At 36.8% G+C, this 12,617-nt stretch overlaps 1 protein-coding gene across 1 annotated transcript in view; it reads right to left on the minus strand.

Moving 5' to 3' along the window:
• JMY (junction mediating and regulatory protein, p53 cofactor) overlaps positions 1–12,617 on the minus strand; it is a 65,623-nt gene that overhangs the window by 27,211 nt on the left and 25,795 nt on the right. Inside the window, exons 3-4 of the mRNA XM_050329484.1 lie at positions 4,976–5,126; positions 2,482–2,651 (exon numbers count right to left, since the gene is read on the minus strand). Of these exons, the coding sequence (XP_050185441.1) occupies positions 2,482–2,651; positions 4,976–5,126 (321 nt within the window). The remainder of the gene's footprint in view (positions 1–2,481; positions 2,652–4,975; positions 5,127–12,617) is intronic.

Consider the following 12,617-nt stretch of genomic DNA (forward strand, 5'->3'; position numbering starts at 1 on the left):
CCCTTTTTTTAGGCATGTGCCTTTTAGCACCTGCATCATTATCTATTGACAGGGATTTCACAGCTCAGTTAAACACAAACAGTTTCATAGACTATGCTTATTTCCCTGTAACACTACTAGACAGAAGACCTGTGAATCAATTCTTGTAACTTCTATTTTAAAAGTTTCTTCTACTATATTGTGTATTTACTAAATGTACCTTTTGCATATCATTTAGTCTGAAAAGCTCAGTAAGCTCTTAAGTGAATACCATAAATCCAACAATCATGTTTTACGTGTATATCTTAGTCTAGTGTTACACAAAATGTCTTGCAATGCCACTTCATTACTCTGCATCCATATTAAGTTACTAATTGTTAGTAGAACAGTAAATGACACAATGATAGTGTATTTGGAGTGAATTAGAGGATGCTTTTCAAGCAGCCTGATTCTCTTGAACTCCCCAAGTTCTGCATATAAGAGGGATAATGTTCATTGTTCAGGCAGGGTATTGGCATTTCAGCATTTTTCATGGGTTTTAAGGCTGTAAAAATGCAAAAAAATTTGGTGGGTTTCGAGGTGGGGGAGGTGGGACGTGTTTGTTTGGTTTTTAAACTAAGGCAATGTCATTCAAACTTGACCACACCTAAGAATTACGGTTTGTCAGTGAACTGTGAAATTGACTCAAACTTTCACATTTTTTTCCTTAAAAAAAAGATGTTCCCAAATTTAAATCCACAGTCTTTTTATAAATACGGAACAGAGACAAAGATGTGAACAGACCATCTTCAAAAGTACCAGTTGATCAAGTTACAGCAGCTATTTCATTCAGTTGTGCTAGTGTCTGGCTGATAAAGGAGCTGACAATAGTATCTAAGTCCTGTATACAGCATACATTACAGATGCTGTCTGTTTTAGGGGTACAACACCACTATATTCAAATTTCAGGTGCAACAGAAATGGGATATTACTACTGTATGGCTCCTGGACAGATTACCTAGCTACATAATACATCATCAGTGTTCCTTATAACCTGTCAGATCTGATCCTGGTTTCGAATTGTCATTCTTTCTTAGCTCAAATCCAGATATATTAGTTTTTTGAGCATTTTAGTATTTTTAAAGGAATATCCTGGTTTTATCTTCTGGAATATAGCAGCTAAATGGTTTGCCAGAGAAGGTATTTCAGTTCTACAAATATTTTCTTTACAAGACTGCAACTCTTCTTCCCCAAGATGGTATTCCCAGCCACTTTTTCCCATTCAGCTCTGTATACTTTTACATTTTCAAAATAAAAGATGATGTTTCAGACCAGAAGCTGGTCCTCATATCTCCCTATCACCATGTTTAGACCTAGAGCTCTCTATGCCTCGTAATACACCATCCGAAAGCACCATGTCCATCATGTTCCTTGTTTCTCTGTCTCCTACGCAGCTTCTAATGCTTTTGCATTTCAAAACAGTACCCACTTACCAGAGTGAGACCTCATTCAACAAAAATTCACAGAAAGTCTACACTAGGAGAAAAATTAGATGAACTACAGAAAACATGATGCGTGGTTACTCTAAATACGTGAACATATTCAATATCTTATGTCCAATTAGTACTGCTTGATTGTCTCATCAGCTCTTGGCTAAGGATGATAACAACCTGACAAATTCAGGTTTCCAGACACCTCTTGATTTCTAAATCTAAAGAGCATTGAAATGCAGTAAACTTATTTTTGTGCTCTAGGTCTTGCATGTACTCTCTCTTCCTTGCAGATCAAGCTTTCTTCTGCAGAGGCTCCTAAAATAGGCACAGAGTCTATCAGGCTTACAAAACCACCAGCCTATGTAGTGCTAAAGTTTTGAGTTCTCTGGATAACCTTTTCGTAACATAGGCACTGTTTTAGTCAAATTTTGCTGAAACATTTGTAAAGTTCTCTTAAAACAAGCAACTGATTCAACAGAATGCACATTAACATTAGTGTGACAGGAAGTTCTTAGCACCAAATATCCATTTGATAGGAAAGTTTAAAAAGAGGATTTGTAACATTTTTGCTTTTGAGGAAGTGCCATAAAACCCAAAAAATGTGAATTTTTTTCTGTTAAGTTTCATGCATGCACTCTTTCCTTAGAAGACTTTAATAATCAGGATAAGCAGAGAAAGTGAGTGCAGCACAACCAGCTAGTCATTTGTATATTTAGTAATGTTCAAACACCTTCCATCTGGAATGTCAGAACTATTCCAAAAAGGTGGTCATACCTCAGAGAGCTAAACTGTGAAGACTATGTAGCAGCACATTTCTGTCCTATCCCTTCTCTTCATTTCACTCATCTCAGTGGAAAGCTGTAATCGTTAACAGTAAAAACAGTATTTCTGGCTGACTAACAAGGAAACAGTGAACAGAAAACATATGTAAATAGCACAAAAAGTCACCACATCTACATTGCAACATCATTTGTCTAACATTTTTTTCCCTGCCTGTTTTTATTTTCTCTTTATTGTCATGAAAAATTACCTCCTCTTTCAGTGCATGTTTCTTCTGCTCCAAACAGATTTCTTTAGCACGCATCAATTGCAAAGTCTCCTTAGAAACCGCATACTGAAGCTTTTCCATACGTTCCACTGCTGCTGCCCATGCTGCCTTACCAAATTTTTTCTGATCTGCTCGCATTCGATCATACACAGCTAGAGAAGGGAAAAAGAGGCAGGTGACTTACTTGTCTACTCTCCAGATCACTACTGACTCTACTCCAGAGACAATGCACACATTTTTACCTGAAAGCATACACAGTTCTCTTAGCAGGGAATAGTCATTCCACAGAGTACTAAGGTTAAAATCCAGGATGAAGGTACTCTTAGGATTCACATAAAATGCAATTAGCTATTTGTTGATAATTTTATCATTATAATTCCAATCTTTGTTATCCACAGATGGACCATTATGAACGTACAGTACCTAAACACTTGAGGTACAGGTTCAAAATTCTTGACTTCATAAAAAACTCATTAATGCTACTACGTGCTCTTAAAATGCATACTGAATTTTCCTCACTTCTGTAACCTTCCTTAATGACATTTGTGGTGGAGTTAGAAGTTTAAATAGATCTGTAGAGTGAAAAAAATTACAATTTAAAACAAAAATCTCAGCTTAACCTCAAGTAATTCTATAAGAATACTGAATTAAATTGAAATAACATCTTTTAACTCGAAATGCAGCAGTCCTTTGTCTGATTCAGATTCACTATTTCTAGGTTGATGCACATGAGATTTTTACCATTTTTAAGATATAGAACAACCACATGATTCTGTACACTTAGCTCTGCAAAGCAAAAACCACAAAAATCACAGAATCAAAGGTTTAGCATTGAGTCCCCACATGCTAGAAGATATTACACACTGCTGTTAGGTAACAAGAAACACTTTTACATTCTCATGTGTTTTTCTTCTGCCATCTGTTAGTATTTCGGTATGTAAGGCCATCCTGTGATCAGCAGGAGACCAAGAAAAACATAAAACAGGAAAGCAACCTGTATACTAAAGGTCTGTAAACAATCTCCAGAGGTATTTCACTTTTCACTGTTTATTCCCACAATCCTGACTGCTATATAAAAAAAAAAGCACATAAACAAAACAACCAGTAAGTATTTGTGAATTATCAACTAATAGTGTGTTTTATTTGCTGCCTTTGTCATACTAGAAAAGGAGCGAAGTTGATTAATACATTCAGAATTTGCTCTAATTACATTAATTTCAACATGCTTTAACCAGTTTAGTCACTTTTTCAAATTAAGATGAAGTTTCATGCTATCCTTAAATTGAGTTGCCATCAAAAAGAGTAATTTTGCAGTGACTGCTTCTCTTGACACAGTCATGAAGGGAGAAGACAGGAAACCTACCAGTCAAAAAAGGTTTTCTCCTACAGCTTGCTTATCTGATTGAGAATCACTGTAATCAAGGCAAAGAAAGAAACAGAGATCTGCAGTCAGGCAGGGGTAGACAGCAGTCTCTTGTCAATGGTGCCTGCAGTCAGCTAAAAAAGGTGACATTAAACCTCATCCTCAGGTATGTTTCCCCTGATAAACTGCTTATTTAAGTTAAAATGGTACAAGGACGAAAGCACAGATGCACATGGCAAGTCACATGACCTGGTTTTACTGCACCAACTACTTAGTAAAACCACGCCATTATTTAAGCACAAAAACACCAAGGCTATATCAATGAAGACTTCTAAATAAAAGAGCAGCTTTCAACTGAGTAACTAAACTGAGCTGTTGCTTAATATTTAGAGCCATGAAAAAAATTACTGAAAGGCAGGGGAGACAGAAAAAAGAAATAAACTGAAAGATAACAAGCACTCACTATAGATGTCGGTCATATCCAGTATAATAATAATGGCCACTCTTCACAAGCGAAGATCCGGGGAAGGTCTTTACACCTTCCAGCCTGCGCATTGGATTTTTTAGGTGAGACACAGTGTGCGTGGAACTGAGCCCACCCTTTAATCCTAAGGTTCATCTGCCGGGGCCAAGCAAGCTTGGACGGTGGTAGCGAGGTCCTTAGGACGTAGGTGGGTTGCCTTTTTACAGGGCTAATGAGCTCCATCTGCCCGGGAGTGTCCCTGACCGGGAATCGAACCCGGGCCTCGGCGGTGACAGCGCCGCGCCCTTAACCACTAGACCACCAGGGGCTCCCATATCCAGTACAGAAAACAGAATCTATGCTTCCCAAATCCTTTGCAAGTATTCAGTGCTGCTAATATAATCTCACTGAGAAAGTGGTTGTAGAACTTTATATCTAAATTTCTATTCTCCTCACCTCTAATGATATTCTAAAAAGGTTTACTGATGAAAGATTCATTTAGACACAGAAAAAAAACAAACAGGGTTAATAACTGCATTTTCCTCATGGAACATACACGAAAAAAATAATTCACAGTACAATGCAGAACATGGTATACATTAAATAATTTAATCTTTTATGTGATGGATAGGATGGCAGAACATAACTACCTTTCTGTGTTTTAGCTGTTATTTCGAAGTATTTGACTGTAAGGTCTTGAATAGAAAGCACAGCCATGTGGGCCTTTTTCTGCCAATCGGTATCTTCTTTCTGCAGACTCTCAATTCTTCTGGGGCCTAGATAGTCATTCTCTATTGAGATCTGAAAATAAATCAGTCCATAATTAACAATACAATTAATTGCAACTATTCTGCCAACAGCAAACAGTTTCAGGGTGACCAAAGACAAAAATTAAAAAGGAGATAAACTGGCAGCATATCACCACAGCTTCTATTCAACAATAAAAAACTCTTTGGAAGTGCTCCCTTGTCTTGGAAAAGTACATCCACATTTCATAACTGGAAGCATAATAAACTTATGGAAGCATAATAAACCCAAATAAGTCTGATTTGTCAGCATCTTTTTGTTAAGTATCTTATTACCTGCAGATAACAAGCATACTTCATCCAGGCTTTCTTCCAGCCTGAAACATTTAATTCTGAAGTAAAAAAATGCTCATCAGTCAGAACAAAACTGGAAAACCAGAGATGTGTTGAAGTAGTGGTAAGTAATCATCAACATTTTAGTACTTTTGTTTTGTTAGAGATGAATTTTAAAAATATATTTTCCCAGTGCCTTAGGAGCTCAAATATCCTTTCATTGCCAAGATCAAGGCAACTTTATTTTGAGATGACAATTGCCTGAAGTCAGTAAATGACCCAGAGTTAGTTTTAAAGATTAATGAAAACATAACTTTCTCTCCCAAAACTGAAAATTTTTACACACTTGTGCCTCTGCAGACAATATATTTACATCTTAATTAAAAATTAAAGCCTGCTCATGCAATACTAAAGTCTTAATTTTGAGTATTTTTAATTTACATAATTCAAGAAGACATCTCTCTAGTATAAACAATACCTCCCAAAACCCATAACCTTGTATGTCCCCAAATATTTCAACCCGAAGTTCTAATGCCTTGAGTGTTAATCTTGGTTTCACAAAGCTTCAATCTGGTCTAAGAGAGCCATTTCACCCTATAGTTAATTCAACTGCAAATGAAAGACTTTTAAGTGATATTCAGGACCCATCTCTCCATATCCACTTGTCCCATCTAGAGGGATGCTTTTTACAAATAAAAATATGTAGATGCCTTTTAAGTACTTGTTTATTTCTTGAAAAACGTTTTATAAGATCTAGATATTTTAATCTACTCCTTATTTCCAAAACCCTTAGAATGCTAACAGGCAAAGTATAACAAGGACAAGTGGTAAGTGAGTAACAATTTTACTAGATACACTGTAATGTGTAATTCAATGGAGCATGTGGGTATCATGATTCCACAAGCAATACTTAGGAGTGGATGAACAGGAATTTCCAAATAAATGTCGAACTGTATATGTATATACACACCAGTGTATGATGACTGGTGAAATTAATGCTTTCCATTTACACAGAACTCTGAAACAGCAAGTTCTTTGAGAAGCTGGATAAAAACCAATGCAGTTAAAAGTCTTCCTTTTCCATCCCTTGGTAAAGATGTAATTTGACACTGAATTGACACAGATTCACTGAGTAAAGTGAATAACATTGTTAGGTATGTATTCCAGGAGAGTAAGAAGCCTCAAAGTAACATTTTCTCATAAAGTTTTGCCTGCCAAAACATTATTCACACATGGCGCAAGCTAAAGAGATTTATGATTGCACAATACAATTGTATCTTTGTTCCCTAGAGCAAGTATTTACAAGTAACAAAAAAGGGAAGTATCTTTCCATTAACCGCAATCCCAAGTATATCTTCCATTCCACCATTCACACTGAAGGTATTCATATAGCAATGCAGAGAAAACCCAATAAGCCTTTGTTTTAGCAATACCCATACAAGTATGCATATCTATGTACAACCACAAGCACATGGTCATAAAGCTCCTGAAAAGCTTTAGAAACTCAGGGAAAGAGGAAACAAAGAACTCAGTCTTGTAAACATGTTTGAGTGCGGACCAGTTCAACCTGGTACAGCTACTGAAGTGTCCATTCCCTTTCACTTTAGGCAGTTGTTCATATACTCATTCACATCCAGAAGACACCAAGTAGAATACTCCACAAATAACTACCATCTGGAAGGAGATTCCCAAGCAGCTGCACGAACAAGAGCAACCAACATCTTTCTTGAAGGCTGCAGCAATAAAGGCATGCTTAAAAGAAGCCTGAGAGGAGGCCCAGAAAGATAAAAAGGACAGAAGCATTTCCCTAATGTTGCTTCAGTTGACCTGCCTTCATGGTTATTATCAAGCCAGTTGTTATCAAGTTTGTTATCAAGCCATCAAACTAATGAGCATAAACATGAACAGATGAAGATTCTACTACAAGACACTTAAAGAACAATCAAAAGACCAAAGGTACAGCTAATGTTCATGTTTGGACTTTGTATTCTGCAGCTTGGATAAGATACACACACACACACAACATTAACTTTCTGTCTCTGAAGCCACAAAACAATGAAAGAGGGATGTGCTGGTTTTGGCTATCCTCTTTGACTATTTTCTTCATAGTAGATGGTATAGGGCTATGTTTTAGATTTGTGCTGCAAACAGCGTTAGTAATAAAAGGATATTTTAGCTATTGCTGAGCAGTGCTGACACAGAGCCAAGGACTTTTCTGCTTCTCACCCCACTCCACCAGAAAGGAGACTGAGGGTTCATAAGAAGCTGGAGTGGGACACAGTCAGGCCAGCTGACCCCAACAGACCACAGGGTCATTCCATACTCTATAGCATTGTGCTCAGCTGAAAGAAGTGAGGAATGTTCAGAGCGACAGCATTTGTTTTCCCAAATATACTGGAAAGAACTGAAATGGACAGAGCGAGGAAAGAATAACTAAGATGTGCTGTCACCTAACTGACACTTCTTGTAAACTTCCATATCAACTTTTGATTCAGTAAAAATTTCAGTTTAAAATTAAGAAGCTCCAATACAGTTGAAGTTTTTTCCTAATGGAAAAGGCTTTTCAATTACCCAACATTTTCTCAAACAGAGTTTTTGGCCTGGAATTCCTCATTTGGACTCAGAGTTCTGGAGAAAGCATTCATCGCACAACCAGATCACATAGGCAAATCTACAGTTTCTCTTCTAGTAATCACCTTCTCAAAAAACCGCTCCAGCTATTCTTCCTTAAAAAACACTACATTCTCTTTGAGAGGAATCCAAGCTTCAGGGTAAAATTGGCTATGATTTCCTCCCCACCGTCCCAATAGGGGTTTTTGAATACTTTCATGTTTTGCAAGCTTTACTTCAGATGATGCTTTGAAACAAAGAAAATTATGACAGCTTTCACAAAAGTGGTTGCCGGAAAGCACACAAGAAGGGATACAAATAGCAGAAGCCATTAACTTCAACACATCACACAAACAGTGACTTTCATCAGCTATTGCTTCAGAGTAATGGAAGATAAAAGAATACATTTCTACACTGTTCCGATGTGTTTTTGAAGAAAAACAAATTAATTCTTCAGAGAAAACAAACTGAAAGCATGTTCCTAAACTAGTCCATGAGCAAATGAGGGGGAATCAACATAGGCAAGACCCTTCTACTGGAAAAATTCTCCTCTAGAACAGCTGGCAAATTTTTGTTGAGAGAGTAAAGTAAGCTAATTGCAAGAAAATATGAGAAACAAGCCTGCAATCACAAGACACACATGTAGTACATAGCTACTAAATTATGGTCTTCAATACTTCCTGGGTTCTCTCTCAAGAATGGACAAGACTGACAGAAATAGACTTAGGCCAGGCCACATAATAGCTTAGGCAGGGATACGTCATCTCTCTCCAGCCCCTTTGTAATCCTTCTCCTAGACAGACTTGTAGAAGAGGAGACATATGCAACATGTAACAACAGCGGGACAGTTAATTATAAGAACAAAAAAAATAGGTTGAGGGAGCACTGCACACAACAGAGGTAATACACAAAAAGGAAATGGCTTCATAAATAAATGAGCATTTCAGCTCAAAGGCTCAGCTACCTTCCTTCTACGCATTTCAGGAGGTCAAATAACCCATTCCAACCACAGCCTGCTAGACATAGGAGCCAGTAAGCATGCATTTCAGCTTCACCATCCAGTCAGGGACTTCTCAGAGTTAGTTTTATAGTTTTTTTAATTTAACTTTGCATGATGGTTTTGGTCTAGGCCTTCCTGGTGACCAGTTTATAACCAAGGAAGTGGCCACGTACCAGTATTCTATACAATTTTTACGTAAACCAGACTATAAATAAGTTGGAGATTAGAGACCTCGCTCTCTTCTCTTCCAGCGAGGTTCAGGAACTGTAGGTCCTTGCGTTGGTCTCGCTTATCTAAGGCTGAGGCCTGCAGCGACCGCTGGCCTGACACGTGGGGGTTCGGAGAGTGCTGGCTGTGTCTGCCAATCCTGCTTTTCTAAGGGACGTGGTGAGATCTGTTTTGTTAGTTATTAATATAGTTCTTGAGTTTGATCACGTATACCTGTTTGGTGTCCCTTTTGGTTCCCTTTTGTCCCTTTTTTCCCCTTTCCCTATCCCTTCGGGGGGGGTGTTTGGATTCCCTTTTACTGTGTACATAGTATCTTAACTGTGTATAACTGTAATATATGTAAATATATATATTTTTATATAAGTAACTTGACTTTGGGTTCTTTAATTTTTTTTATAGTTTTTTTTATTTTGCCCTAAGGGAAGAAGGGAGGGGGGAAGGGGGCTGCTGCCGTGACTTTTGGGCATTTGGCAGGGAGCCAAGTCTGAACTATCACACTTTCCTCTCAGTTAATAACACAAACACAGCAGTATTTTCCAAAATATAATTCTATATATATACCTTCACATATAGTACGTGAAACTATTCAGATGTAAAAAGGGTTTTAAGTTTTACTGGTTTTATCCAAAGGAATACTTGAATATAATAATATGGACTTGAACGTTAATACCTACAAGGCAACTTAGATTGGATGGTCTAGGTTCCTTAAAAAATCTGGCACTGCGAATAACAATACAAACTACAGGGGTTTTGATTATCTCACATTATAAGAGAACAACATACACAAAGACTGTAAAGGAAGTAACAAATTAAAAAGTAACCAAGATGTTAGGACATAGAGAAAGAAGACTGAAACAATAATGGTCATCGTACTGCAAAGTGCAGTGGTGAATGTTTCTTCCACAACCATGGAGAATGCTGAAAAATTAAAAAATAAAGTAGTAGTCAGAAGTGGAAAATCATAGATTTAGGTTATGGCAAGAGTAAGAGGAATGACTCGGTTTATTCAACTGTTTTTTCTTCCTCCAGACCCATAAGAGTGTATATAAAGGGGCATTAAAAACACTAAGTTACAGTATTTTATATTGGCAATTGACAGAATTAAGGCTGAACTGTGCACTGTGCATTAGGCTTTCCTTATTTAACCATCTGTATATCACAAACCCTTTATTTACATTTCAGCTACACTGACTAAGCCCCAGACTAAAAAAAGTTCACCTTCTAAAAGAAAGCTTTATTTTTATAAAAATATATTTTTAAGATGACACATTCTACCAGTTATTTGAAAATGTTGTTTAACCCAACTTGAATTCTAAAGCAAGTGGGCTTGAGTGTTTTCAGACATTCTAGATTCTGTTTGTACATGAAAATGATTGGATAGGTTTTTAAGCTGTCAGTTAAAGAAACCTCAATATATACAATAGATAAAATGTTAAGCACATTTATCAAGTGTTCATCAAAATATGTAGGACAATTTTTATATACAGATATACTGAAAAAAGAAAAATTATGGCATGAGTATTACATAAGAAATCAGATTAAACACATAAATAGTTGCAAACATGAATACTGAAAATAACTGTAACAACTTCAAATAAAGCCATGCAAGTTTCAGTATAAAGTCAGTAAATATGATAAAAGCTTACAGAAATTATTTTCTTAGAGTACTACTGGAAAAAAAAATACTAGATTTCAAACTATTTCCAGACTCAGTTTGCATGGACTTTTGAAATTTAGACTCTCATCAAGTTTTTCAATCTTTGAAGGCCTTTAGTCCCTTTCCTTGACCTCTACAGCCTGAGTAACATTGCATCAAAGTCTAGTCCTTTTTTAATGTCCCTATCTCCAACACTGCAAAAGAAAAAAATTATATGTCTCTAGTTATCACCCTCCTTGACTCTAAACCTTAGGAACATGCAATTTAGTCTTTTCTGCATGTTAAACAGCCTTTCATCAAGAAGCCTTTCTGAATGGACACACTGATTCTGCATCTTTCTGCATGCTTTCCTCCTTAACTAGCACTTGAGGGGAAAAAAAATTAAGACATAAGGTATGGATACACTGATAATTCACAGCTTCTGTTACTGAACAGCTTACAGGCTTCCTGAGCTGATGGTTAATCTGAATCATTAATAGCCACTGATGGCTCTGTCTCTCTCTGGAACACATCTACACTTTGAGTACACAGCTAAACCATGCAAATTGCTGCCACAGTGCATGTAAGTTGTACTGAGAGTTTGTTTTTCCTTTATTTTCGTACTGTTTTAAAGCCAAATAAGTTGACTGAGGGACCCCTATTGTTTTTTTAGTACAAGAAAGATTGAAGAAAACATTCAATATTTTCTGCCCCTTAGGATTTATAGATCTCTTTCTTATCTTAGATGAACCACATGCTTTCCAAACTAAGGCAAACTGATTCATTTGTTTTGGTCTTCCACTGAGGATGTTCACAAAGTAATATGCTAACTCTCCATACGGTAACTATTCTGATACTATGGTATGTTTTTGAGAGGGAGAAACTAAGACTGCAACATTCAAGAAGCAAGTCGTCATCATGGCTAGGCTTCGCAAACGAAGATTTGAGAAGGGCTCTACCCATGCTTGCTACAAGCGCACTGATGACAAGCAAGTATACCATGGATATAAGTGGTATGTTTTCTAATTTGTATTTGTTTTTTTTTAATCTGCCTAATAATTCAAAACCTTTCTTTCTTCTTTCAAAATGCAGAATGGCAAACTGTTTTCAGCAAACTCCTCAAGATAACTTTCATACCTTTTTCCTCAGGGGTAACAGTGCTATGAATGTGCACATACACTTTTGAAGGTTGTCATCATCCTTCCGCACATGCATTACTTTTTATTTACTGAAATTTCACCTACCATTTTTATTATTCAGCCCAGTTTTTAGTAAGGCAACTTTTTAAAAACCAAAACAACAAACCTTTCAGCATTCAAACATAATCAGATTTTTCTACAAGTCTTTTTAATCAGTTTTACAGCTGAACACCCAGAGCAGTTTTGTACTGTGTTTACCTTTGCAGACAGGCAGATTTAAGTTATCCGGTACACACCAGAGTTTTGTAGTCAGCAACCTCTTTACAAGAACGAAATTTCCTCAATGATTCAGACTACCAATCTGCTTTCTATCAGATCACCTGTTTGAAGCATTATGTATTTGAGAAAGTCCAGAAACCCTTGGCTTTTTTAAGTCAGTAAAATGTTCTGCTCTGAGTTCATACAATAGTCTAGAAGATTTATACTTCAGACTGTAAACAGAGACTGCCATACAATTTTTCTGAAACAGTCTTTGAGACTATAAAGATGATCACAGCATAATTCAGCATTTTACATAAGTTCCTCAAACAAGAAAACAGT

This window comes from Myiozetetes cayanensis, unplaced genomic scaffold (assembly GCF_022539395.1).
Source record: "Myiozetetes cayanensis isolate MyiCay16 unplaced genomic scaffold, myiCay2020 scf4, whole genome shotgun sequence".
NCBI lineage: Eukaryota > Metazoa > Chordata > Aves > Passeriformes > Tyrannidae > Myiozetetes > Myiozetetes cayanensis.